This window comes from Cavia porcellus, unplaced genomic scaffold (genome assembly GCF_034190915.1).
Source record: "Cavia porcellus strain 051 isolate PalLab524CR breed Dunkin Hartley unplaced genomic scaffold, mCavPor4.1 scaffold_27, whole genome shotgun sequence".
NCBI lineage: Eukaryota > Metazoa > Chordata > Mammalia > Rodentia > Caviidae > Cavia > Cavia porcellus.
The window spans coordinates 45,366,550-45,394,329 of NW_026947510.1; the positions used below are offsets into that span (position 1 = coordinate 45,366,550).

At 34.8% G+C, this 27,780-nt stretch overlaps 1 protein-coding gene across 3 annotated transcripts in view; it reads left to right on the forward strand.

The window, feature by feature from the left end:
* Positions 1-9,687: 9,687 nt before the first annotated feature.
* Positions 9,688-27,780, forward strand: part of Slco1c1 (solute carrier organic anion transporter family member 1C1) — a 48,804-nt gene continuing 30,711 nt past the window's right edge. The window contains exons 1-5 of one of the 3 annotated variants that reach the window (XM_023565302.2): positions 9,688-10,028; positions 13,953-14,106; positions 17,488-17,629; positions 22,799-22,931; positions 26,357-26,481. In XM_023565302.2, the coding sequence (XP_023421070.2) occupies positions 13,978-14,106; positions 17,488-17,629; positions 22,799-22,931; positions 26,357-26,481 (529 nt within the window). In that variant the 5' untranslated portion in view covers positions 9,688-10,028; positions 13,953-13,977. Of the gene's footprint in view, positions 10,029-12,224; positions 12,244-13,952; positions 14,107-17,487; positions 17,630-22,798; positions 22,932-26,356; positions 26,482-27,780 lie in introns of those variants that run through there. The other 2 variants (XM_063238325.1, XM_063238326.1) reach the window with 2 other exon arrangements.

The following is a 27,780-nucleotide window of genomic DNA, read 5'->3' on the forward strand; positions in this document are numbered from 1 at the left end:
TTCCATCTCAGTGAGAGATCAGTTCAGTTATTAGTTTCTTTGGACTAAAAACATAATGGATTCATATTCCAGCCTTACTCCACTTACTGTACTGAACACTTACGTGTGTTTCTGGATGTGAATTAACACTAGAGATTGGAAACGGCTGCCTGAGCATTTTTGAAAGGAAGGATTTTTACTCTAGTCGTTTTGTTCCCTATATTGTAGTGAAATACTCTTTTTTAAAATTAATGTGACATTAAAAATAACTTTAAAATGTTCTTTTTGTGAATATTACTTATTGGTTGATAGGATTTCTCCTGCCACCTCTTTTTAAAAATTTTCAACCTCTTTTTATGATTCAAATCTGTATGTTTCACCTTAGCTATAAGCATAATCTAATTCTATAGTATTGCTCTTAAGAACACTAATATATCTATACATTTTAGATTTTTAACAGTTTGACTTTTAATATATATTTATTCATTAGTTTAAGAAATGACTAATTCTTATACTCTATAAAATATCTGCATGGAACTTTTAGCATTTTATGTTTACTTAATCTTTTCTCATGAGTGTCAGTTCATGTCGATGTAGTGCCACATAGAATGCATAAAATTTTTGCTCCAAAAAGGACAATTTTATTAGTTGACAAGAACTGGAAATAAGTATCACTGAACCTACAAGTTGATATTTCCTCCTAGAGACTTTTATCATACAAAGCACAAAATGAAAATTGCTGCTTTTATAAATATTCTGGAACTATGAATGCAACACAGTGAAGACAAGATTCTCCTTGGTTTTCTGTAATGACATTAGCATAGGAAACTAAACTTTATTTTGAACCCAGAGTGGTTTTGGTTTTGGTTAGTTTGGTTAATTTGATTTGATTTCTGGTATGAAAATGTATTTTGATTTCTGATTGAGTGGTTGTTTTAAACAATTACTTCATCTTAATCAAAAGAACAGTATCACTACATAGTTCTCATTCTCTCACTATGCATACACTTCCCTTCTGTCTGCCTCTGTGTATTCTCTCTCCCTATCTCTCTCTTTCTGTCTCCCTCTATCTCTGCTCACCATCCCACCTACAACGCAACAGCATGAGACTGACTATGCCTTCTTGAAATGTACATTTAATCCTTCTTTTCCCTGTCGTCATAGTTCTCATATGTCTCAAATATTTGACCTCATACAATATTTGTAAGTCAGAGAGTATGGAATTAATATAGTTTTGCTAGAAAGCAATATTTTTTAAAAAACTGTCAACTAAAGTAATTTCATAGGGTTACCCTTGTGATACCCCTGCAGTTGATAATTTTAACAATAGTTGTTATTAGTTTCACGAAACCTAAATATACTCATGAATTGATAAATTTGTCAAATTTATTAACTTTTAGAAATAGAATAATGAAGTATTGGAGCATAAGTGATCATTTTGCAATTGGAAAAATGTTATCTGGTCACTTGTATCATATGCACTTAACGTAAGTAGCAATACCTAGTATCATCCTACACAAGTATTTGTTAAGCATCATTAATTGCCAATTAATGCTTTGTAAAAGATTACAAAGAAAAACATAATAGGTACAGAAAAACATAATAGATACCTTGTATTTATTTTTATTATTTTTTAGCTTAGATATCATATTGATGCTCCTTTTTTGCCAAGTTACTAGAAGTGCTCTCTCTCTCTCTCTCTCTCTCTCTATATATATATATATATATATATATAAATATATACAGTACCTATATACTCAAAAATGTTAGATTGTATCATAGTTGATCAATGAGGATGTTATAATGTGAAAATAATGTATAACATAAAAATAATTCTGTGGTATCATGTTTGAGTAGTTATTTGTGCAAGCCAAATCCTCTACTTTTCTGAAGGCATATTTTCCACTCATTTCAAGTACAGGCTGATAGTATCTAAACTACTCTGGTAGTAAAACATCCCCTGACCTTCCTGAATTTCCAAGGCCCCTTGGGGTGCTTGTATTCCCATGATGGCCTCTTCCTTCTTATCACTGTGGCTATCATTCTTAGCCATGTTATCATCTAACTTTCTGCAACTAAGCTAAACCTTTCCCTGGTCAAATAGACTCAAATCAAGACAATCAAATTTCTGATGTTCCATCTCAGAATCCTGTAAAATACACAGTGCTGCCATTTATCCTATAAACTCTCCAGTTTATTCTATTTATCATGTATAGGTCTGTGACCTAATATATATGCTTAAATTACACAGGTTTAAGTGTTTTTATTCCATGCATTTGAAACTAGAATAATTGACATGATTCAAAATGAAGGTCTCAACTAACTTACAGGTAGTCCTCAGAAACAAATGTAAAAATGTGATGTTTACGTGAACAATTTGTTCTTTTATCTACATGTATTGATTTTCCTGTTAACATATGAGTTAAAATTCCAAAAGGTAAGCCTGTTTCTTAAAGTTACTTTTATTCTCTCACCCAAAGATATCCTCCCTCCAAAAGGAACCATGCCTTTATAATTTATATTTCTTTGTCTCAGGCAAATGCTCAAAGGAACATTTATATACTCTCACTATGCGTACACTTCCCTTCTGTCTCCCTCTGTGTATTCTCTCTCCCTATCTCTCTCTCTCTGTCTCCCTCTATCTCTGCTCGCCATCCCACCTACAACGCAACAGCATGAGACTGACTATGCCTTCTTGAAATGTACATTTATTCCTTCTTTTCCCTGTCATTCTCAGTGCAGGGAGAAAATAGCTGAACACCCCAGTCTGAACTTGCATCTTCATGTAATTACATGGTCTCAAAACTAGTGTTACATTCCGTGGTATGAGGGATAACGTTGGATAAGTATGTCACAGCCTGAGATCCCAAAGGAGGGGGATGACTGTAGTCACTAACTGAAATCGAAAGCCTCAGAGATCAGATTAGGATGTCCCTAGTTGCATTCAACCATGTCGGTTGCTGCTTTGCAAATTTCCCCATCTGCTGATGGATACACATAGGTTGGAGGCTGGAATTTGGGTAAGCTAACTTAACCAATGAGTAGAAAAAAAGTAGTTTTAAGTAATGCAGCAAATCTGCTCTTTAGGCTACATTTAAGAAATTTTCTTCCTCATTCTAACCCTGCAGCTTCTGCATGTCCTGAACATCCTTTCTGGCATCATTGCTGCGTAAAGGATTCCCAGAGCTAATTTTACTAAAATTGCTCAGATTCAAAGTCCTTTTGAGCTGTTTATGTTGAACAAGGTCCTTTGGGAAACTGGGACCAAAATTGGGACAGGGATTGAGGCTTTGTTTTATCCTTTGAAGTAAATATTTGGGATGGAAGAGCTTCGACTGCATGGTCAGTTTGACTGGCTTTTCCTTACCAAATGTCAGAAGTAATTCATGAAAGGCTTAGTCTTGGATTTTGCAGATGCTGAAGCAGAATAAGATGAGTTAGTCTTCTATGTCAGCAATGGTGAATCATTACAAACTTGGTTTAAAACAATGCAAATTAATAATTCTTACTAAAGAAATATAAATATGGTCATTAATAAATGTGTCCAATTTATTAACTTTTAGAAACACAAGGGTGAAGTATTGGAACATTAAGTGATCATTGTGTAACTGGAAAAATCTTACACTCTCACCTGTATTACAAGCACTTAATATATATAGCAATATCTGATAGAAGTCCAGATGGACTTGACTGGGTTATTTGCTTTGAATCTTTTGCAAAACTCTTCAAGGCAGAAACTGCTTCCAGGCTCATTGAAGTTTTTGACTGAATAAAGTTGCTTGCTCATACAACCTGAAGTCCCCTTATCCTTTGTGGCTACTGCTGAGACTCTCTCTCAGCTTCTGAAGGTCACCTACAGTCCTTTAAACACTATTCTTCTCGTCTTCTCATTTGCAAACCAGCTATAGCACATGATTGATTTTCACACTTTCAGATTTTCTTCTAAAGTATCTCTGACCTCTGCTGAAGAGAAAGTTCTCTGCTTTTAAGTGTTGATGTGAGTAGTTGGGGCCCATGTAATCCACAATGATCTCTTTGTTTTAAGATCTGAGACCTTAATTATGGATGAACAATCTCCTCCGAAATGTAACCTACCATATTTACAGTTCCCTAAAATTAGGGTATGGTTATATTTTTGGAGCTGTGATTCTGTCTCCCTCAAATCAAGAGAAGGGTGAGGAACACAATGAAGATAAAAAAGGTATATGAACACCACAGACACTTGCTTATGCCTATAATGGAATTTTTACACAAGTGCGAAAGACAGCAGTGGCTAGGAAGAAAATATAAAGGACCCAGTGTTAAGAAGCTGTAATAAGGTATCTCTCAAACTTTCATCTTTCTGCTTGTTTAGAGAAAATATTTTCCAAGCAAAGGATCCTTTTAGCAGAATATACTTGGTTTCATTGCCTTGGAATTGACACCATTTGGCTCATTTTGTTTGTTATTGGACCACTGAGAAAAAGAAGTGATTGATCCCAAGTTATGGAGCTGAATTATTTTCTGATGCTAAATCTTGTCAAGAAATATTGTGTTTGGAACACAAAGTGTTCCCTGCGGAGCCTTCCACATTGAATAGCAAATGTAGTGGGAAACTAGATCCACTCAATATAAACAAGGACCACTAGGGAAGCTGACCCTGTAGGGATGAAATTTGGATCACTCCATCATCCCATCAGTAAAAAGAATCCTCAACGAACTGAAATGCTGAATAAGGATAAAGAAAATACAGAAGGTTAGTGGAAAATTGGGTTTGCATATGTGACTTTTGCTTTTGTAAGCAATTATAGAAATTAATTCATCCTCAAACAAATTTACTTTTAACTTTTATTGTATATGTTTGCAGTAAGTAATCATTATTAGTACATTTTGCTATATATAATGATTAAATGCATTTTAGGGAATTGATTCATGTATATTACACATCTCAAATTTTTTCCTCCTCCTACCACTCTTTTGCCAATGTCAGATTCATCTGTCTTGTTATAAAGTTAGTTATAGAAATACAGATTAACAACCAGACTAATAGACCATAAAACACTTAAGACCATAATACTAAATCAAGATACAATTTTAGATACATTGTCCATGCTGGATAACAATGTCTTTCTCCCCTGTTTCTTTTTTCCTATTATCTGTATTATATTTCACAATATATTGAGTTATTTTATATGTGAGAAACCATGTTATATTTAATTTTGTATATCTGACTTCACTTATCATTATGATCTTAATGTACATCCATTTTTTAATAAATGGCTCGTTTATCCTTTTTTACTGCACAGTAGTACTCTATTGTGTATGAATACCAATGCTTTTCCATTCTTGTGTTGATGGACCTACGTTGTTTCCAAGATATATCTACTATGAATTGTACTGTTGTAATCATGGGTAATCATACAACACTGTGGTTTGATATCTTTACCTAGAAATTGAATAGCTGAGTCAAATGGAATTTCTATTTTTAATATTTTGAGGAAACTTCATACTGATTTCCATAGTAGTTGTATCAGTTTAAACCACCACCAACAATGAAAAAAAGGTTTCATTTTTTCCCATAACCTCACCAGAATTTATTATTGGTTGATTTCTTGATGATAGACATTGTTTCTGAGTGAGATGGAAACTCAGTTTTGCTTTGATTTGCATTTCTTAAATAGTGATATTGATATTTTTTCACTTATTTATTGGTCACTTATTTCATTTTTTGACCTGTTGTTTTGGGCATGTATACTATCTTTTTTCAGTCACTTTTACCTCTCTGCCTACTATTATCTATTTGAAACTTAACTAGGCCAATTTCAAATATATTAAGACTAGGGAAAATTGCATAATAAGCACTACATACCCATTATCCAGCTCAAACAATATTTGACCAATCTTTTCCATCTATACTCCCAAATATCTAATACTTCTTCCCAAAATTGTTTTCAAGATTTCCAACACAAAACATAATTTTTTTGTGAATAATTTGTACTGAAAAGGTGAGGTCTTCTTAAAGATTTGAGCCAATAAATAAAAGTAATTTCTTTATTATTTCTAAAAATACTAATGCAAACACCTCAAAACAACCAATATTGATACAATGCTTACATTTCTGAGTGGATAAAACTTTCAAGATTAGAAAATCTTCTTGTTCAGAGCATTTCCTTCTGAATACAATTACAAATAATATGTTAGTCAATTATTCAGCCTTAATATATAAACTATTATTTATCTTTGTACTTTTTGACTGGGAAGAAATGGTTTGTACTAATGACATTCTTCACTTTTGACTTTGCTAATTACATCTTTATGGAATTCTTTAATATATATATATATTTTCCCCCTGTATTTATAATGAACAGGAATTGGGGTACGATCAGAGGCTGAATTTTTTTTCATAATGAGAAGGAAGACTGTTTAAAAGACAATGTATCAAGCGTTTGAGTACCATCAAGGACTTCAGAATGACTGAAGTTATTATTTGAAGTCACTCAAAGGTGACAAGCCATGTGATTTTTATTGCGATGCTGTGAATTCATGGATTTTAATATTTTTCAGGTTTCAATCATCTATTGTCATTCATGCTCAAATTATTCTGTATTTCACCAGAAGCAGCTTGTTTGAGTTGGCTGCTGAGTCCTACTGGCCCGATCTCTTCTTCATAGACTCCTGGCTTTTTTCTTTAACACAATACCTCAGACGGAAATCAGGGATCAGTCACATGTAAGGAATCCATGACTTCTTTATTAAGTTATTTATAAACCACAAGTCATTGCTAGTTAACATGTTGCTACTTAGTTGGTCAAGGTTTCCAGGCCTTTTCAATGGAAAGGACAAGGAGAAATGCTGTGTGTGTGTGTGTGTGTGTGTGTGTGTGTGTGTGTACTTAAATTTTTTTTTTCCAGAGTGAAACCTTCTTATTTCAAATTTGGTATTACACTGCTTTCTTTAATCTCACTAATTTTTTTTATCATAGTTATCATTTAAAGCCATGAAACTGAATACGGTCATTAAGAGATAGCGTATGAAAGATTGTCTGAGGACTGAATTGTGGGGTTTTCCAATAATGAAGACTAGAAGCAAATGACCACAAAGGAAAGACTTTAAGGGAATATACTGTTGTTAAACACACTAAGAGAAAGCAGACTGATGAAAAGAATATGGTATGAATACAGTTCTACCAACAGTAAAAAAAATTGCAGTCTGGTAAGTCATCACTGGATTTATTAATGTGAACATCTTCAATGTTATTGATGAAAATAGTTGTGCTAGAGTGACAGAGACAAAAGCTGATGGAACTTGATAGATAAAGAATAAAAGGAAAATAACTGTAGTGAAAAATACAGATTCAAGCTTGGGCTCAGAAGCATGGGCTGTGCCTCTCTCTGAGTAGGAAGAAAGGCGTATTATCCATAAGCAGAGTAGATGTGGCAATGATAGATAGTGATGTTTCTTCTGCAATTCTTTCTGTTTTATCTTTGAACTCTTAAAACAAGATCATCAGCTAATGGGGTAGAAAAAGAAATGTTAAAAATCTTAGAAGCTATTTAAGAAAGAGGGAAAATGATTATATAAATAAAAGGTATTCTGCTAACATCACCTCTACTGTGTAGTACGGCTAACAGTCATTATAGAACATAAACCCTGACAACATATCAGTGAGTTGTTCTCCAGTCATTTAAAATCAGTGTGGATAGAAATATAGCTCAGACAGGAAAATTAACTTGAGTGAGGTTTGCCAAGAAAGAGCAACAAGTTATACAAAAGAACGTGATTAAAATCATTGCTGGGCACAACTGTGTTAAGAAGGGAAATGGGGTTGAGTCTGGTGGATTGAATTATGATACCCCTGCCCCTAATACGTGGTAGTTCCAATCCCCTGCACTTACGAATGTGACTTTATTTGAAAGTAGAATCTTTACAGATGTCATCAAGTTAAAAAGGGCACGTTGGCGAGGGCCCTAATCCAGTAGGTGTCAGTAGTGTCCTTTTAAGCACTGGAGATAGAAACACAAGGAAGAGGACTGTGTCGAGGGGGAGACTGGAGTGAAGCATCTATAAGAGAAATAATGGACTGTTAGTAAACACCAGCAAGTAAAAGAGGCAAGCAAGGAATTGAAAAGGAGTTGTAGAGGGATTATGGCTCTACCCACACCTTAATGTTGGACTTAGTACCTCCAGAAATGTGAACCAATATAGTTCTATGGTTTTAAGCTGCATACTTGGTTTCTGCAGTCTCAGGAAACTCATTCATTTTTATATAGTCTAAGGTTCAAATCCCACCACAGTGGCAGAATCAAGAGGCTGTCATAGACATCCCATGTCCCCAGAAAATGTCATAGGAAAAGTGTCTTGACCCCTGGTCTAGAGCAGTAAGGGAATGCTGAGGTAGGATACAGCCCAGTGCAATGCTGTATATGATAATCTCTGAATATTAAGCAAAATAGAAATTAGGTACATTCACAATAGTAACATTAACTGGAGCCTCTAGAAATAAGGAAAGAAGTCAGGTTAGTGAATTTGAGGAAGAGGAAAATGGACCAAATTACATTTGCAAGGGCAAATTATGTAACTTGATTAGGAAAAATAGACCTTTTGCCCTTTTGAATCCAGTACTAATTTCCCTTGCATTCAACCAATGGCCACGTTTAGATACAGTGAAAAGTATGTCACTTAGACCTGCTTGTTCACTACTTCTGAAGGCAAAGCCTATTTTGATTGCTAAAATTAAATATTTGGTCTTTAAGACTTCAGATATGCCATTGCTTCATTACACGTTTTAAAACAAGCCCAATTTTCCCTACTTCCTCTTTTATTCTTTTATAGTAAGATATGCAAATAAAAAGATTAATTAACTATCTTGATCATATGTGAGCAGAAATTACTTAAGTAATGATACCTTCTGATTACTTAGTGCTTGGTTATTGGCAATGTGCTTTTGAATACATGACATAATTTAATCTTCAAAACAACTCTGTAAATATTTGTCTTCTTTTTTATAGGAAAAAAATTGTTTTACAGAGAAAGAAATTGAGATTCAGTAAAACTAAGTAACCAAACCAGAGGCACAACCAATTAAGGACAGGGTGAACCTTGGGTAATTTTTCTGTTGAATTCATTTATGGTAGGAACCAAATGCAAACTAATACTGTTCAAAGTCTCCTAAAATTGTTCTTTGGAAAAAGACCTTACTAGAATTTCAGAATTTCTCAGTGTAAGGAATTATTTACCCCCTGGAATTAAGAAAACAGTCAAATGCCAAAAAATCATTTTTTCCCCTAATTTCAAGGTCCATAGAAATCATGGATGTGACAACTGACCTGTTTGGGGGTTAACTCCTTCTGTAACAAACTTTGTAGGGCTTTGAACTTGATCTGATACTTGGTCATCTTACATTCTAAAATGCCAGTAAGAAAGGAAACTGCAGCAATTTTGCCAGAGAACTTTTTTAAATAAACAAAAACAAACAAACAAACAAAACACAAGGATCCCAGTGACTCCCTAAGGAATGGCTGGCTTGCAAACGTCTTGGAAGAGAAGGAGGGGTCTTTGTTGGAAACTTCCGTCCTTCCTGGGCTTCTGTTCCCTCACCCTGTGCTCCCTGTGGAGTTGTGTTTTCTGGGAATCAGCAAGTAAGATCACAAGTGGTCCTTTCTTTTTTCACTCTCTCCCATAAAGAAAGCTTTATCACGTGTGGCCTTAAACTTGCAGCAAATTGCAAAGAAATGGCTCAAAGGGTACAGCTCTTTCTGTGCCCTGGGAGCTGAGATGCACGTCAGTGACCTTGCCAGCGTGGCCAATTCTCTGCAGACTGGCTGAAAAAAAGAGGCCAGTTGGAAAGACGAAAGAGAGAGATTGCCCAGGGTTGAGACCATGCCCTGCATCTTTTCTCTTCCCTAATCTGCTCTGTCTGTGTCTACCCAGGCTCTCCTGACCTGGCAGAACTGCCCAAAATTGCTGTGGAATTTATCTTAGTTTCTTCCTTCAGTCTGTGATGTGTGGTTCCGTCTCTTGTTGAGTGAGTTCATTGATAGAAACAGGCTGTCTTTGACCTCCATATCCAGGTAAGATTGGGTTCTCTGCATTTGAATTATGTCAGATTTTCCCAGGAGGGAAGCTAAGAAGCCCTCCATTTCTGTGCTACTTGTGATTTATCCCTAGCACTTCTCAATGTAAACTGATAGACCCTCTGTTAGTTTGATGGAAGCAGGAAGGAGACTGGTTAGAGAAATCAGAAAAATCTAAACTGGGGGTCAGATCTTGACTCTGATGCTTGTTGTTTGGGTAGTTTGACAAGTCACTTACCTGCTCTGAGTCCTTTCAAATGGGAGGTTATAGTGGATTGATTTAAGGTTTAGCAAAAATAGCTACACCATCTGGCTTAAAAATAGTACTTACTAAATCTGAATCTGACACTAATAAATATTTGTAAGGGGGGAGGGTCACCTTTCAGAAGCACACACATTGCTCTTAGCAATGACCAAGCAATCATCATTTACACCTTTTGAGAGGAGGGATCCTGGAGCCCCAGAGCCAAGCTGGTGCAGAAGAGTTTTTCATGCCAGATCCCAGAAGGAGGGAAGCCAGAGGTGCCTCTGTCATGTCCATTGTGGCTGTCCTCTGTGGCAGACTGCTGGAGTGTGTCTCAGTCACAAGGCTTCAGAGTATCTGTGTGCTCCAACTACAGCCAGCCTTCCTCAGCCACCTGAGGCCCCAGTAAGACCGCAAATGGATTCCTAAACCCATGTGAACTGAGAATTCTTTCTTTTTTTTTTTTTTTTTTTAACCAAAGTAAAATAAAGTACAACTGCTTGGCTTGCTTTACTTTGACCTCTAGAATAAGTTGTATCCAAACTCAGGGTGTTGAACAAAAACTTTGCTGGATGTACTTTTGTGAAAGAATTTCATCAGGTGGCCTGAGAGCAATTAAAAATGTGGCAGACATAAATCCTTCTAGAAAACTGTTCCAGCCCTACCTGCACAAGTGCAAGAGGAGTCTCTGTGCCTGAGATCTTTCCACTGGTCATTGAGCTGCTTTCTCACTACATTCAAGGGTTGAAGAGGTCCATGCACACAGCTGTAGCTCCTTGACACATTATTGCTCTTATAATGACTGGCACATTGACCACTGAGGTGACAATGTTTCCAGCAGAGGATCAATAGCTTAAGCTGGGTGCTATTTTACCCTAATATAACAATAACTAAATCACTACCGTGCTCCTCTGTTATCCTGTCTGGAATCCAATCAGAGTAAATTTTGTGTCAGTACTTACTAAATATAAAAAAAACTTTTAATGTGCTTTCATGTCTCGTTATAAAATATTTAATTTTTAATCTTTTTCACCTTAACAGTATAAACTTTTTGGCGTTAACGCTTTGGAGTTTTTGAAACTATATTTAAGTGGTAGTATATTATGAAATATTTGCTATTTGCATTTGGTAAATCATCTGGTATAAGAATTCCTAAAGCCATAAGCTAGTTTGAATGAGATAGGGTAATCCTTGAAGGAGAATTACAGTTTAACTATAAATTTAATATGTATTTTACATTATAAAACATTTTTGATTTCTACATTTGTTTTTGGTGTTATCTTTCATATCAAACTATCACATGAGGACTACATGTTCATTGTAGACAAATTAGGAAATGTAGATATACAAACATTTCTTTAAAAAGCCATGTGCAGTGACAGTAACCTGAAATGTGTTAATATTCTGCTTATAAACTTTCTGAAGCTTACTTTTAGTTTATTTGGTTGTTTTGACTTTTGTTTCATTATAAATCATGTGTCTCTGGAGCTCAATTACAGACTGTCAGTAGTTTCCTGGAAAAGAAATGTACCTAACTTTGTACAAATCAGTGTTTTTGCAAATTCCTTTTTTTATTGTTCTCACAAAATATTATCCTGGAAAAGCACTCAGTGATTTGGTGCATATGTGAAGTTAGCTATTTTATCAGATATTGTGCAGATAAATCTCTATATTCTTAGTCTCTTAGAACTTGTTTTTATTCTTAAATAAGAAATGGATGTTGAATCTGACTAAATGCTTTTTCATATTCTGGCATCTTATCATTTTATAATTTCATGTTCTTCATGTGATTAATGAATAAAATTTACTAGTCATTAAAATAGAATAATCCTAATGGTGAAATACTAATTAATTCATTTGGATTTGCTATCATTTGGTTTAGGATTATCTAACCTCTGAACTTTCAAGGTTTTGGGTTTTGTGCTGTCTGGGTGCTATTTCATTAACAGCAGAAGTCAATTTTGTCAGGTAAATGTAAACAATACTCATATGTTTCCATTTATCTGGATTCTTTCCTTGCAGGTTATTCTTTGATGACATATTATTGATATGTCACTTGTCCTCCTGTCCTTCATGTTTTTGTTTAGAGCATAGTTTTAGAGTATTTTTGCTAATCTGTTCTTTGGCTACCTTTCTGGTTTGTGTCAATGCAAGTAATTAGTATAATTAATATTTGCTAGAAAGTTATTGGTTTTGTCATCATTTTACAGTTAGTTCTATATCTTGAAAATAATTTTTGTTTGTATATCTATTTTTATTTCATTGATGTTTTATCTATGTGTCTGTCTCTTTTTTTATTCTGTGTCTGTGTCTTTATTCTTTGTCTGTGTCTGTGATACTTTAACATTATCAGTTCTATATTTCATTTGCATTATTAGTTCCATATTTTGTTTATAATTTTTCATTTGTTGTAATTTCCTTTGTCTACTTTTAAAATTTAAAGTTATACATATATATTTATGAAATGAGACTCTAAGTTTAATAATACATATATTTTTTTAAAATGAAGCCTTTACCCTACCCTTTCTTAACTCATCTTTCATTCCTTGGAAGAATCCATTAAACTTTAAAGTTGTTTAGGTCTTCTAATGTCACCTTATATGTTTGAAATGAAATGTTTTTACTACTATTTCTTAATTTTTTCAGTTTATGATGCCATCTGTCAATTCAAACAATGTAGGTTTAGTAAACATAGATCAAACACTGAATTAAAATCATATATAGATAAACAGAACAAGCCTAAATTTTTACCACAATACATGAAATATTACTCTAAATGACAGTTTTTTTAGTGTGCAGAAATGAAAGATCTTAATTAATGTACAGTTGTACATTGAGTAATCACTGGGCGGATCCAGACATTATTTTATTTATTTTTTGTATCCCTTGACACAGATTAGCTAATCAGGCAGGCACTGAGCCACATGGAATTCTAAAGAGAATGACCAGGATGTGTGAACATTAATGTGGACAGGAAGAAGTAGATGCAGTGTGTGATACTATCCAGGGTCTGGTCCAGACAAGAGTGTAGGGGGAGAGTGGGAAATCCAGCGTGGGAATGAAGGGCATCTTTCTTACTTTAAGGCAGAACTAAGACCATACTTTCATCTGAATTAAATCTAAGCCTGAGGCACAATTCTTCCCTCATCATCAAACTAAAATAATACACAGATGGGAGTTCTCTGCTGCTCTAGTCATTTAAGCCTTACTTGGAGTACTGGGAGAGTTAGGAAGTATGTTAGGGATCTGTGATGGGTGAAAACCTCCTTTATTTATGCTAAGAAGATAGATTTAAAGGCTTTGAACTCTTAATTGTAATGAATCAATATTCAAATGGTTGAATTCCTTTTCTTTCTTTACTGTTTGCTCCTAGCTTAATCTGGCAAGACCACAAAGTTAACAAAATTCTGCCTCATTATTTATTCCAAAGGCAACATTTAAATTTATTCCTGCTAAAATGAGTCGTAAAGTGGAGGGATTGAGAAAGAATGCAGGCTGCAAATTCTGAAAGCAGGATTAATCAAACATCCTGTGTGATTTTAATTGAGAACATTTGCCAATTTACTGTGGTAACAATAGGTAGCTTCACTAAACTGGAGTCTATTACAAAATAAAGTACTACTTAATAAGTTGTATAGATTTAAATTTATTTCTTTTTGTCTTTACAACTCTTATAGATCAGAGACAAGGAACATTTTCATAATGGACACTTCATCCAAAGAAAATGTGCAATTTTTCTGCAAAAATTCAGTGCAACCTGTTGGAAGGCCTTCCTTTAAAACAGAGTATCCCTCCTCAGAGAAAAAAGAGTCATGCTGTGGTGAACTAAAGGTAGGGTAATGAACTAGACAGTGTCAGTACCTTTGGTGTTCTATATCTTCCATATAATGAAGTTAAAAAATGAGAATGTTTCCTTTCTAAATTGTGAAATTGCATATGATTTACTAAGTACCTGGCAATGAGAGCAATCTTTGACCACATGGGTTGAATGGTTTCTAGGCTCATTTCAATACCTCTCCTAAATAGGATAGGTAGTCACTAGAAACTAATGCTAAACATTTATGGATCAAGTATTACACTAAGTACAGATGCAACATTTAATTCATGAAGCTTCCATAAAGGACAGGGTTACTTTTTAAATCATGTTCTGTATGACCCAAAACCTCCTTTGTTTATACCAAATATTCACTCACCAAATACTTGCATGTGCTTTTCACATACATGGCAACCTGGCTATAGACCTACATCCACCAAACACATAAGCTAGATATCAAAACAAGTTTTCTACTGAGAAAGAATTTGAATATGAGGTTAACAGGCATGAAGTCCAACATGAGGAATAGTAGTTCAGTTTTTCTGTGTTTCATGTTTCCTGATAGTATATGGCATCTGTGTAAAATAATTGTATGATAAGGTATCAGGTATCTGGCTATGATTTTCACTTGATTTATTTTCTTATCTAACAATGTCTCCTTCCTCTCTGCTTCATCGTACACTGATCTTCCTTTTAAATCCAGACATCTTTTTTTTTTTTTTTTGCTTTTTCCCTTCCTTTCTTTCCCCATCACCCTTCCTGGTTCCCTTTTCTTTCAAACAATTTCTTCCTATTTCACAGTGCCAATTACACACTTTGGCCCTTATCAATCATACAAACAATGATGGAAGAAGGATAAAATGGAAACAAAGCTTTATAAATAAAGAGGGAAAGAGGGGTTGAAGGGAATAGAGGAGATTTAAAAGAAGCAACAAGATATACCATGTATGGGTACAAATTCCCTATGATGAATGTGATCATTGTGTATATCTAAATTGTATCAATAAACTTAACTAAAAACAAAAAAGAAACTCAGCACCCAAACATTCTTGATGACACTGAGAACATACTGCACAAATATATATGAACATTAATGAATTAATATATATTTGGAAGTTTGACTCTAAATGTGAACAAGTTTCAGGAATATTATTTCTTTTCTATGTGTGGACATAGTGGTTTATAATTAAAATATACTAAAGCTTAAAAGCCAGTAAGTATAAAGTAAAAATTCTAGGTAATAAGGAAGCTTATTTAATGACAGCATTCCTTTTTTTAATCATAAAATAATGATGCACTTTAAAAATGATGGTATCTCAGATTTAATGAAATGCAAAAATCTCCCTCACTCACTAAGAAGTTGCTTCATATTTTATTTTGCATCACATATTATATTTTATATGATCAACCCTCTATTAATGGACATTTAAGTCATTATGATTTTTAACTAATGTAAACAATCCCACAGCAAATATTTTGCAAACTCTTTTTCATGCCTGTGTGATTTTTCTCTTTAGGAAAATAAAACCAATTTCTGAATAAAAAATAATCTAGAGTCCTCTGAATGTTCTTTTTGTTTTCTTGCCTCTTGATCTTTTTTTTATTTAAAAGGAAAAAGAGAAAAAAACAGAACAAAACAAAATAGTGTAAGGGTACAAGTAATACAGAATTACAAAAAGAAAAAAAAAAAACAGTAAGATATCACCAGTTAATAGATTACACACTATCATCTTTGAAACGGTGATTCGTGTCACAGTATCAAAGCATACAAAGTGAACATTTAAATAGTGAGACTGCAAATAGTTGTGTTCAATGATCCAATCAAAAATATTAATATGGTCATCTATTTAACACACCTAAACACACTTGCTGTTGTATCCTTTTGGGCACTTTTTTTTCCCCTCTCTTTATTGCAACAAAACTTACACATTTTGGGATTTATTGCTCCCATAGATCTTATTACTTTTTTGTAAAAGAATAAAATCAAACATGATAAAACAAAGCTGTCAGTCAAAACTAAGGAAAGACATAGCACATGATGCAAAAACAGAGTACAAGGTTTATCAACAATGGTTACCATAATGCCTCTTGCTTCCTTAAGAAGAATTGTCTATCTCATTAGGTATTATAAAGTTGAGCAAAACAGTAGAGAACAAGTCCAATAAAACCTAAACATTGTAAACCTTACAGAACTTCAAAAGAGGATAATAGTCAAACCAGAATGGGCATCAAGTGAATCTTATTGCCTTCAAAGTAGTTGCCTATACTCTGATACTTAATACTATCATACAGAGTGAAACAGAGTCTAATCAGTCAAAACAAGATAGTGGGAGTATTACAGGACTTCAAATCAAGTTAATAGGAAATCAAGAAGGTTACTAAAATATATCCTGCTAGTTTTTTTTTATTTTTCCCCTTAGTTTAAAAAAGAAAAAAAATAAATAATTTTTTAATGAATAAGGGAGAGGTTGAGATAAAAGAGGGCTTAACAACATAGCAATACAGGTCAAAGCATGACAGTTTCAGCAACCTAGTGCTTTACCACCAAATAACCCGGCTTAATAGTAGTTACCATAGTGTCTTTTTCCTTGAAATATTTGAATATAACTTCATATGCTATAACATCAAACATCAAGACAGTGTAACACCATTCAAGTGGATGAAAGCATTGTATTTAGAACCAGCTAACAGAAAAATAAACAATGGTTTCTATATTGTCTCTGCCTATAACAATTTTTGTTTATACTACCACATATGATAAAATCCAGCAAGCTACAACATGATAAAACCAATGGAAATAGAAGAGCCATAGTTTGGTGGGACTTTAAAACAAGATGGTATTAAATCAGCACTAGCTATTATGATGTCTTGTTTTCTTCAGAATAGCTGTTCATTGCATCACAGGCCATAATATCAAACAGCCCAGAATAAAGCCACTCCAATTAATGAGTGAAAACTTTATAAGGCTTCAAGGCCACATAATGGGGAATCATGGTTACCACATTCTTTTATATATTTGAATCATTTCCTACACTAGGGAAACTATTTGGTGTTCACAGATGTGAGTTTGATTTATTTCGCTTACGAGTATGGTTTCAAGCTGTGCCCATTTATTGATAAATATCTCAACCTCTGAATGTTCTTTGAAGAAAGCAAAAAAACTCAATGTACATTTTGAATGAAAATCAACATACATTTCAAATTCCAAGAAAATATAAATTTCTTGGAAATCTATATGAGGTTGAGTTTGAAGGGAACCTACAATCGTATTGAATTAAATCTTCAGTGATAACAGACCTGTTTTTCATTGCTTTTAGTTCTCATTGTGGTGTGCTTAGTATGTTTCTAAGTTGTGTCAAGCTGTAGTCAGACTAAGTGTGACCTGTCATATTTTCTAGGTGTTCTTGGGTGGCTTGTCCTTTGTTTACTTTGCCAAAGCACTAACAGAAGGCTATCTGAAGAGCACCATCACTCAGATAGAGAGAAGGTTTGATATCCCTTCCTCATTGGTAGGAGTAATTGATGGGAGTTTTGAAATTGGTAAGTATGGCAGATGCCTAACTTTACTTTTTAAGCTCAAGGTCCTCTTAGGAATGGCACATAATATTGCTTTCCATTCTGTTGTATGTTGGAATCTCACTTGCTAAATATTTGGACAGAAGTTGCTATCACCATATGCTACAGGGAAGGCAATTTTCTGTCTCAGAATAATCAAAATAAATATTCTGCCCGGTTTGACTATTGTATGACTCATATAATTCAGAGTTTCCAATAAGAATGAGAGAATTTTCTAGAGGAGAGTGTGGTATCATGGTTATCTCCTATCATTATCATCTAATTGTATGTATTAGAGGAAACTAGAGTTCTTCTGAAGAATATTTCAGAACAAAGATTTTTTCCAAAAATGACAATGCTAAGAAATTAAAAGCTTTTCCATATCACGATTTTCTAATATTTTCCAGATATTCTTTATTTCAAATATTTTTCCAGGTACTTTTATAATTTTAAACATACAATAATTTTGCTTTTTGGCAGAACAGTCACATTGATAATTGGTCTTCTCAGTTATAACTATGTGGGAAAGTCTTTATAAAAGACCAAGAGATTATTGGATTCCTTTCAATTTTAGAAATATGGAGAATTGAATTAGCTCTTCAAAAATGTATTACTATGAGTTAAGAGGTTAAGCTCTGGAAGGGGTTTGCTCTCCAGTGACCTAGGAGGAAAAGAAAAGGGAGTCTACTAATGAGAATACAGGAATCTTTTGTTAGCAATTATTTATAGACTGTCTCTTACAACTTGAAGAGATCAAATAATTTTAATCATTGTTGTGCGTAGTTTTCAAGAGTACAATCCCAATTATTTTGCTTCCTGAATTGATAAACAAGAAAGCTTTAATTCTTTGTCAAAGTAAACAAAATAGTATTTTTCTGTGGCTAAAGTAAAATATCACTGCTTTGATTTCAGCTTTAACATGAACTTTCAAAAGATTGGAGAAATGTCTTTCATCTCTTCAATAATTTTTTTAGTTTATAGTGTTGATCTTAGTTGTTACTCTGAATGTTGCAGAAAGAATGAAAAAATGAATAAGTAATCTTTTGCCTTAGGCTTTTTGCTTCTAAAATCCATCTTTCATCATTCTACCAAAAGAAAATGTCTGTGTTCAGTGCCAATCAAACCTGGATGTTTGTATAAATGACTCGGCAGTCTCGTTAAAGTGCAGCTGCTGATTCTGTTGGAAGAGGAGAGCATCTGTATTTTCCTATGCTCCCAGTTGATGCTAATGGCGTCAACCAATGACTACACCATTCTAAAACACCTCCTCACATCACCCCATGCATAATCTCCTTTGATGGTCTGCACAGTTAATTTATTCTCCGATACCTGCTGTACTGATGGTTCTAAACTGAAGGGACACATAAAGTCAAGGTCAGGGTGGTGGGCTGCACCAGGAGATGCCATAAGTGTACAGTGGCAGCAGATGTTTGCTGAATGAAGTAGGCTTGCAGAAAAGAGGCAGATATGAGCAGATAAACATTATGCAATTATAGATGCTTTGATTGTTCTGTATAGACTATTGTGTTATATTTTGGAGCTGAAGATGCCTAGAAATTACCTAGTCCAATTTTTTTTCTTAGATTCTCAAGTCATATAGAATCTGAAAGAGAAGTGGGGAAGCAGATAGAGTAGAGAAAAGAGAGAAGACAATGTGATTTCAAGAGGAGAGAAGAGAAGAGAAGAGAGAGAGAGAGAGAGAGAGAGAGAGAGAGAGTCAGAATTTGATGTAGCGCGTTTAAGTTTTCATAGGATGTGGCAAAGGACTCTGACCCAAAATCCATATTGCTTCTTCTGAACTGTTCTAAGGATAAAAATTATCTACTATTCTTTGTTTTTAAATGGCTTACAGTTCTATCGCTCTCACTGAGAGCCTTTATGTCAGATCTCACAGGTTTGTTCTAGTTATTTACCACTCACAAATTTCCAGGCAAGGGAGTTTCTCCTTCCAGGATTCTGAATCCATCACTATCCTTAACCTCTGGCTCTCAGCTGTTCTTTTTTGTAATGTCCTTCCCTCTGAGAGGTCTCCTGATATTATCATCTGATAGCACATAGAGGAAACTCAAGCTTTCCTCCAACAATATTTTCATAACTGAGATATTTTCCAAAACTGATAGTCACCAAGAACATAAAAGTTTCCATATTGTGATTTTCTAATATTTTCCAGATATTTTTTATTTCAAATATTTCTATATGTGCTTTCTTTCAACTTTATTTAATGATTTTGCTTTTTTGGCAGGATAAATAATCACATTAGCTGAAAAAATAGACAATTTTATATCTTTCTTTCCAAATCTGTTATTTTTTTCTCTTATCCAATGTCCTTGACCTCAGCACTGTGTTGAAAGCAACAGTGACAGTAGACATTATTCTCTTGTGGGTGACAATATGATGGGTTTCATGATCTTACTGTGCAGCAATATACTTGCTGCATGGTTTCTATAGGTACTCTTTTTCCTTCCCTTTCCACTAGTATGTGATATTTCATAAATACATTTTTCAGGGGGAAATGGTACATAGTCATATCATGTCTTGATTCTTTCATTTCAACTTCCTTTCCCTTCTCTCGCATCTCCTCGCATTCCCAGATTCCCTTTAGAAGTTGGTTTGCTCAGATTTACTCACCGACATTTTTTGTCATAAATGAATGATTAGTTATGGAGTGTTTTTACTGCCTTGTTATGGTAAACATGGGATTTTTTTCTTCTGTCATTTTTATAATGATTTAATCAGTCAATTTTTTAATTTGGTCATATTATTTCACTCCTGGAATAAATTATACTTGCCATTTATTTACTTATTATGGTTCCAAAGTTTGAGCTTAGATCCTTGCTCAGATCCTTGAGGTATACATTCCCAGCCTTTTTTCTTTGCTTTCTTTGAGATAGGGTCTTGCTAAATTGTCCAGGCTGCTTTTGAACCTGCAGCATTCCAATTTCAGCCTCCCAGGGTGCTGAGATTACATGAGTGTTCCCTCACTGGCCAGATGTTTTATTTGTATATACAGGACTATCCTGTTTGCTAATGTAATTTGCTTAGGATCTTTATAGTTTACCTTGGGCTCTAATTACTATTTCTTTCGCTTCCTTTGTCCAGATTTGCTTTCCAGGATTTTATTAGATGACTCCTGTAGCTTTCTTTCTTTGCTACCACATGAAAATTTGAATTTTGTGCAGATACAAAGAGGCAGAATTCGATGAAATTTGGTAAAAACACTTTGGATCTGTTCGTTTTAGAGGCTAGCGATGGTAGGTGTATGTAGGCAGATTGCTTTCACTTCAATTAAAAAAAATTGCTTGCCATTTGTTTTCTAAGAATATCTCCTTAGAATTCAGACAGGATACTGAGGCAAAGAAGAAAATATTGCTATAGTTGTCAGAGACACTGAAGTGGTATCATCTTGTACTTGGAATAGTCCAGCACAGAATCATCCTGTAAGTCTGAGCCCTTACTATGAAGTGTTGGTCCTTGGTAGGTGAGGATGACAGGACATGACCTATAAACAGAAATCAGCTTTCAATGTATTTTAATTTATTTACTGTAGTACGTTTGCAAACATATAGACATAATTATCAGTGTAATGTGATTTCAAATATCTTCTACTAAGTGTTTATATATCCAACTGGAAATCTCATGCTTAAAGTTTTGTGGAAAATGTGAACATGGTGAAGAACTTAGTTCTTCCTGAAGCCAGAAAGCCTAGAGCCACTGTACAGCTTGCCTTTCTCACCATCATTATTATTGGGCTCAAGGCTATTACATTTACTCTTCACTTTCTAATTGACTGAAGCTGGCAGTGTGACAAATGGTAAATTACACAATTGCTTACAGATGGAAGGAAACACATGCTTGTTGCAAAATTGGAAGCATCTAGGACTTCAAAGTGAAGTCGATCATCAGCTATCCCTATCAGTTTTGGGGGAAGTGTTATTTTTCACTGCAGTTCTTCAAAATTAAATAGCTCAGATGTACATAGCTAAAACTTTAAAGGCCCTTAAAATGTATGACCCAAAACAATGTTTAGAAAGCTGGGTACTGAAACCATCCCCATCAGTACACTTGAGCTCCTGTTAGAAATGCAGATTTCTTGGCTTCCCCCAGTTTCCCAGAATCAGAAACTGTCTGGATTTGCCAAGTATTTGTATTTTTAACAAATTTCCATTTCCCTCACCACCCCCTTTCAGTGCTTTTTATACAGAGCAAGGCCTGAGAAATTTTCTGAAAGCATGTTTAATTATCACCATTACCAACTAAATACTCATTTATCATATACTTCACTAGAGATATTTTAGAAAGTGTAATTCCAACCTTTAAAAATCCTATATATTTTATAGTTTTCTTAAAATAAAATAGGTGGGCATATTTTATAAAATTTTGTGTTTTATAAAATCTGTGTTATTGGTATACATTCAATTATAGAACTCATGTAAACCTGAAATTGTCTATGTGAAGTAATTTTAATTTCTATTTTGAGTCTTGTTTTTGTAAAATGTATATAAAGGAACTGAAAATTATCATTTATATGAATAGATTTTCATAATTTGATTTCATATAAAATGAGGCACAGTTTTGTTTTATTCTTTCTATAGAGGGTATAAGCCAGAGAAATAATATGCACTATACGTTTTAAGAGGAATTATGACACTAGTAGAGAAAGTTTAAATGAGTAAAGAAGCAGTACTAGGGCTGGGGATTTAGCTCAGTGGCATAAGCACCTGCCTTGCAAGCAGGCTGTCGTGAGTTCGATCCTTGGTACCAGAAGAAAGAAAGAAAGAAAGAAAAAAAAAAAGAAGCAGTACTAAAGTTGAATTCAAAAATCACTGAGGAAAATTTAACAGACTAAAGAAAAACTTTTATAATTTAATTTACTGATAAAATACTTTATAAGGGTAAATAACTGGTTTGGGTGAAACAGATGGGTGAGTAAAATATTTTGATAAAAGGATAGGGTGACTGAGATGATAAATATGTAGACAATTTCAACAATCATCCCAAATTACAGGAAGGTAAGTGACAGGCAGTTGGTGGAGAGATGGTTTAGTCAAGACAAAAACATGGCCGAATCTGCTAGGTATATTCTTTCATGCAGTTATACTGTTGAGTATATTCTAAGTTCTTTGAGTTACAAGTCTTTTATTCTTTCCACCAAAGGGAATCTCTTGGTTATAACATTCGTTAGCTACTTTGGAGCCAAACTGCACAGGCCAAAAATAATTGGAGCTGGGTGCCTTGTCATGGGAGTGGGAACGCTATTGATCGCCATGCCTCAGTTCTTCATGGAGCAGTAAGTTTACGACAGCCATTTTCTTCCAGCTTTGGCCAATAACTTCAATTCTCCCTTCTGTTGTTGCAATTGATTATTTAAATTGATGTTTAAAACACTGTGATTTTATATTTTATGTTTACATACTACGTCTTTGGAGAAGATTTCAGAACAGTGTCAGGATAAAACTAGTGAAAATACTCTGTAAGAAATGTTGACTTGCTGCACCCTACTGTGCATAGATGTCACGATTAAAGGGAAATTTTTACTGATATATTTTGAGTGCAATGCTTTCATTTAGCTATAGAGTCACTATCTATAAATAAAAAGAAATTAACATTATTTAGCAAATATCCAAAGGATCATGAACAAATATTACAGATAATAAATACTGCATGTTACTTAGTATATGAGCCTTGGTTTCTGCATATTAAAAATAATAACAATTATAAATAATAAAATAATATAAAATAAATAATAAAAAATAATGCTGACATCTTGAATGGCACAGATAAAATGCTTATCAAAATTCTTAATATAAGTAGTTGCTTTGTTATATTTTTGTTTCATTGTTTCGTTGTTACCAATTTTAATTAGCAAATTAAGCCCCCTTCTTTTTTCTTCTTCCTTTCTTTTTTTATTTATTTTATTTATTTATTTTTTCTGAGACAGGGTCTTGTTCTATTGTTCAGATAGGCTGGCCTTGAACCCACTATGTAGCCAGGCTGACCTCAAAGTCTAAGCAAGTCCTCCTGTCTCTGCCTCCCGCATTTTACTAGCTTTACAGGCCTACACCCCACCTGCCCAGTTAAACCACCTGTTTTTAAGCAGTAATGAGCAATGCTTTTGTCATAAAGATGTTGTTTATAAGTTGAAGGATAGATTTGTTTATTCCTTAGTGTCTGCTACTTGTGAGGTACTATTCCATGTAATAGAGCTGTTTAATGAGAAAACAAAATACAGAAAGAAACAAACAAACAAAAAACCCACACACAGTACTTTCTCTCATTAAGTTAAAGCTCAAGGGTTAATATAGGAATTTTCCAACTTTTTGCAGCATAATTCACTAAAAGGGTACTCATCCATAATGTAATTTTGTTATTGCTATTCTCTGAAAGACCACTATACTCCTCCTAACAGAAATAATCTTGATGTCTAATAAAATCTACTAATCATGGACAATAATCTCTAATGGCCTACCACCAATAGGCTGTTAGGCTTCTTGTAGGTTAGCTCATGAAATTCATGAATTTAATAAATCTAGGTTCTAGGTAATAGAATAGGATAATGGGGGAAACAAATCTGTGCCCTAGTGGATATTATGAGGAGACAGAAGATAAATAATGATATAGTGTGTATGATTATGATAAGAGCTACACAGAAAAAATCACCCACGGACAACACAGGAGGAATGGGTATATGTGGTGCAGTTTAGAGTTTCAATGAGATGGCAATGTTTCAGGAAGACCTGAACAAAAGGGGAGATCCATGTAGATACCTGGGTCAGATGCTTTCTAGCCTACAGGAGGGGGGGGCACAGCTTTCCTGCCACAGGAGGGAGTCTGGAGTATGGAGGAGGTAAGGAGGCCTGAGGGACGCAGGTAGAAACAGCATGGGGAAAGCAGAAGAGATGACACTGAGAAGTTAGTGGGAAAGGATGGTGTGTTTAACGTATTTCTTGAACCTCGATGGACATTTGTGTGCCCTGAGGCTCTCAGTCGAATGCATATGGTGATTTGATAGCTCTCATCTTAGGGCTCAGACTTTCCCACCCTGCTGGTCTTCAGATCGTCCTTTGCTTGGTAGGCTACACAGTGGGTTCAAGGCCAGCCTGTCTGAACAATTGTGTGGAGCTTAGTTAGGTTTTCCTAGCTTAGTGAACAGAACCCCTGGAGCAATGAGATCATCTAACTCGCATTATTTTAAAAACTGACTCTAGTGGGGCCAGCTGGAGAAAGGGAAAATAAGAGTCTTATAATATTTCATGCATTACAGTCAGGATTGCATTCATTAAAATTTGAATACAAGTCAGCACTAAAGCCCCCAAATTAACAATGCAATTAGCCCCCTCATTCAGTCACTTATTTGTCTCTAGATTATCTCTATAGCTCTCATTTTACAGCTAAGAATGTTAAACCTAAAGAGGTAAATTTTTCTGAGGGAGTCATCACAGAAATTGGCAAATGTGGTGCTTACATATGATTCTCTTTATTCAAAATCTAAGTAATTATGTTTGCCACAGTTGCCTTTTGACAGAACCAACTGAGAAAGTTCAAATAATTAAATAATTTTAAAGTGCTGCATAATCGTTATTGATGTTCACTTTAAATGTCTCTGTGATAATTTATAAAATTATATTTACTGTGATTTCAATACTAAATGTCTTCTGTATAGTTGGGAACTGAAACCAGTTACTCTCAGTCACTACCTCTTAACCTATTTTGGCAAGGATCCATTTGATAAAATGGTAAAAACCGTGACCCTTTTCACTTAAAGATTTACATGAAAGACACCTGCAAAATGTTTTCACTTTTTCAGTGGGCTTCGTAGACCCATTGAATAGTAGTTTATGCAAAATAGATCTGAAGCATCCATTTAGCAGCTTGAATATTTTAACTCAATATAGCTTTTTCTTTCCTTGATGAAATAAAGTCTTTTACTATTAATATTTCAACTACATTAGTGTGATCGCCAGTCTCTAGTGACATAGTAGCTGCACAAAATAAGAATCAAGATGATGTGCGATAGATTTTTTACTAGCTGCCTCTTCCCTGAAAGGTAAAAATGGACTGGAGAACTTGGCTCATAAGGCATATTCAGAATGAGATTGTGGAGGTGGAAAATTGTAGACAACATTGCCACAGTTCAACCATCAAACACTGGTTCAGGGGCCTTCATACGCTTAGAAACAGAGGAAAAGATAGGATTAGAAATACCTTGAAGCTAGATTAGCAAACTGTTGAGAAAAAGCAGAAAACCATTTGGATAAATGGTTCAAAAAGCTCAAGTATCATCTCTTTTCTAAAATCAGCCTTCTAGTTTGTCTATTAAATTTAAAGTTATAAATATAGTATGCTAATGGCCATAAATTATTGTTTTTTTCTCTGACTCAGAGACAATCATGATTTTGTCATGATTTGCACCAAGGAAATGGATGAATTGCTGTCATTATCTTCTACTAAAATAAGCATCTATAATTCCTGCTTTTATTTTATTTCACCAGGTGAATGGCCATCTCAGATATAGTGTGAAATCTGTGGGCCAAATCTTACTATTCCCCCTGTACATTTTACAGTGCTGGTTTCACAGTGCTGGTTCCATTAGTAATTCAGATTCAGTGATAACTCCAAGTTCAACCAGATGTCTCAGGGAGTGGTGGAGCATATGGATACTGTTTCTGGCAGGATGTTAATGAGTCTGTAATAAGAAATGTTTTCTTCACACAGGTACAAGTATGAGAAATATTCGCTCTTCTCCAATTCTACTCTTAGCATCTCTCCATGTCTCCTAGAGTCAGGAAGTCAGTTGCCAGTTTCAGTTGTGGAGAAATCGCAACCCAAAACAAGTGATGGTAAGATGATTTTTTTTTTTTACTTTGACTTCACTATTGAAACTATTTTTACCATATATTTACATAATCATATGCTTTAGTATGGACTGAAAAGATTTTGCATCCATTTAAATGAATATTAAAGTACCATAAAATTCCTAGAATGTAAAGTAGTATGTGGTGAGATGTTAAGAAGACGTACAGATGATCAAATCCTATGGAAGTAGCATTAGTTACTGATCACTAGGGAAATATTCCATCTTGCAAGTAAGATGAGTTTGTTAAGCCAGGTAACTCTAACTTAGCACAATCGTATCTCAGTCCATTGCTTAGAGATGAAAGAAATGTAATTTCTCCCATAAGCGCATGTAGTTTTCTATTCAATTTCTTTTTATCAGAATAGCAAAAACTTAATTTCCATCTGTCCTTTAACCCTCATCCTTCTCTCCCAAGTGTTGCTTACATTCCAGGGAGCCTGCATAGCAGTTAGAGGAGCAGTTAGGGTAGGAAGTTAGTTTTATCAGTCTATGTCCATTAGTAGATCTAAAACCCATCTGGTCACAGTGTGTGGGCAGGTGATCGTTTATGCCCACACTCATTTTAGCATAGCAACTCTGAGAGAGATGAGACTAACTATACTGAGTACAGGGAAATAATCCCACTTCCCACTTGTATTGGCATGCAGGGAATTGTATCAGCCTGTTTAGTGTTCTATGCGGCTATAAAAAGAAGCAGCAGTCACACACCTGAGCCACTCTTGGGAACATGGGAATCATTTCCTCTCCATCACTCTTCACACTAGACACCCTTGGAGGAGCTGCAGGCGGGGAGGCTGAGCTGTGCTTTGCAGCTGTTCCAAATCTGGGTCTTACAACCTCCCTGGGCTCTGATAGCCAAGATGGATAGGTCTCACTTGCTCACAGAGGCTACAGATGTTTCTACAGGTGTTGTAATAGCTCCAGCATTAATATCAGCAAGAAGAATGCATCCTTCCTCCTCTCTTCAGCAGAAATGTAGTCCCCATCCCACCTCTTCCACCCCGATTTCAGGGCCTGCTCCTTGCCTGGGGAACTGATTCCTATACAGGCAGCACTAAAGTCTTCCTTTAATACATCTTCCTTTAATACAACCTCTATTTCTCCCATAAAAGCTTTCTCTCCCAGTAGTATCCTTCTTAATACTATTAGAAGTCTTTTCCTGAGTGGTGAGCACTTAAAGTCTGACTGTTCAAATGAAAAGAAGGGCCAGAGGGCTACTAATATAGAGAAATATGGGAGAGGGGAGGAAGAGCAGAGGACATAAAAATGCAAAAATGTTTAC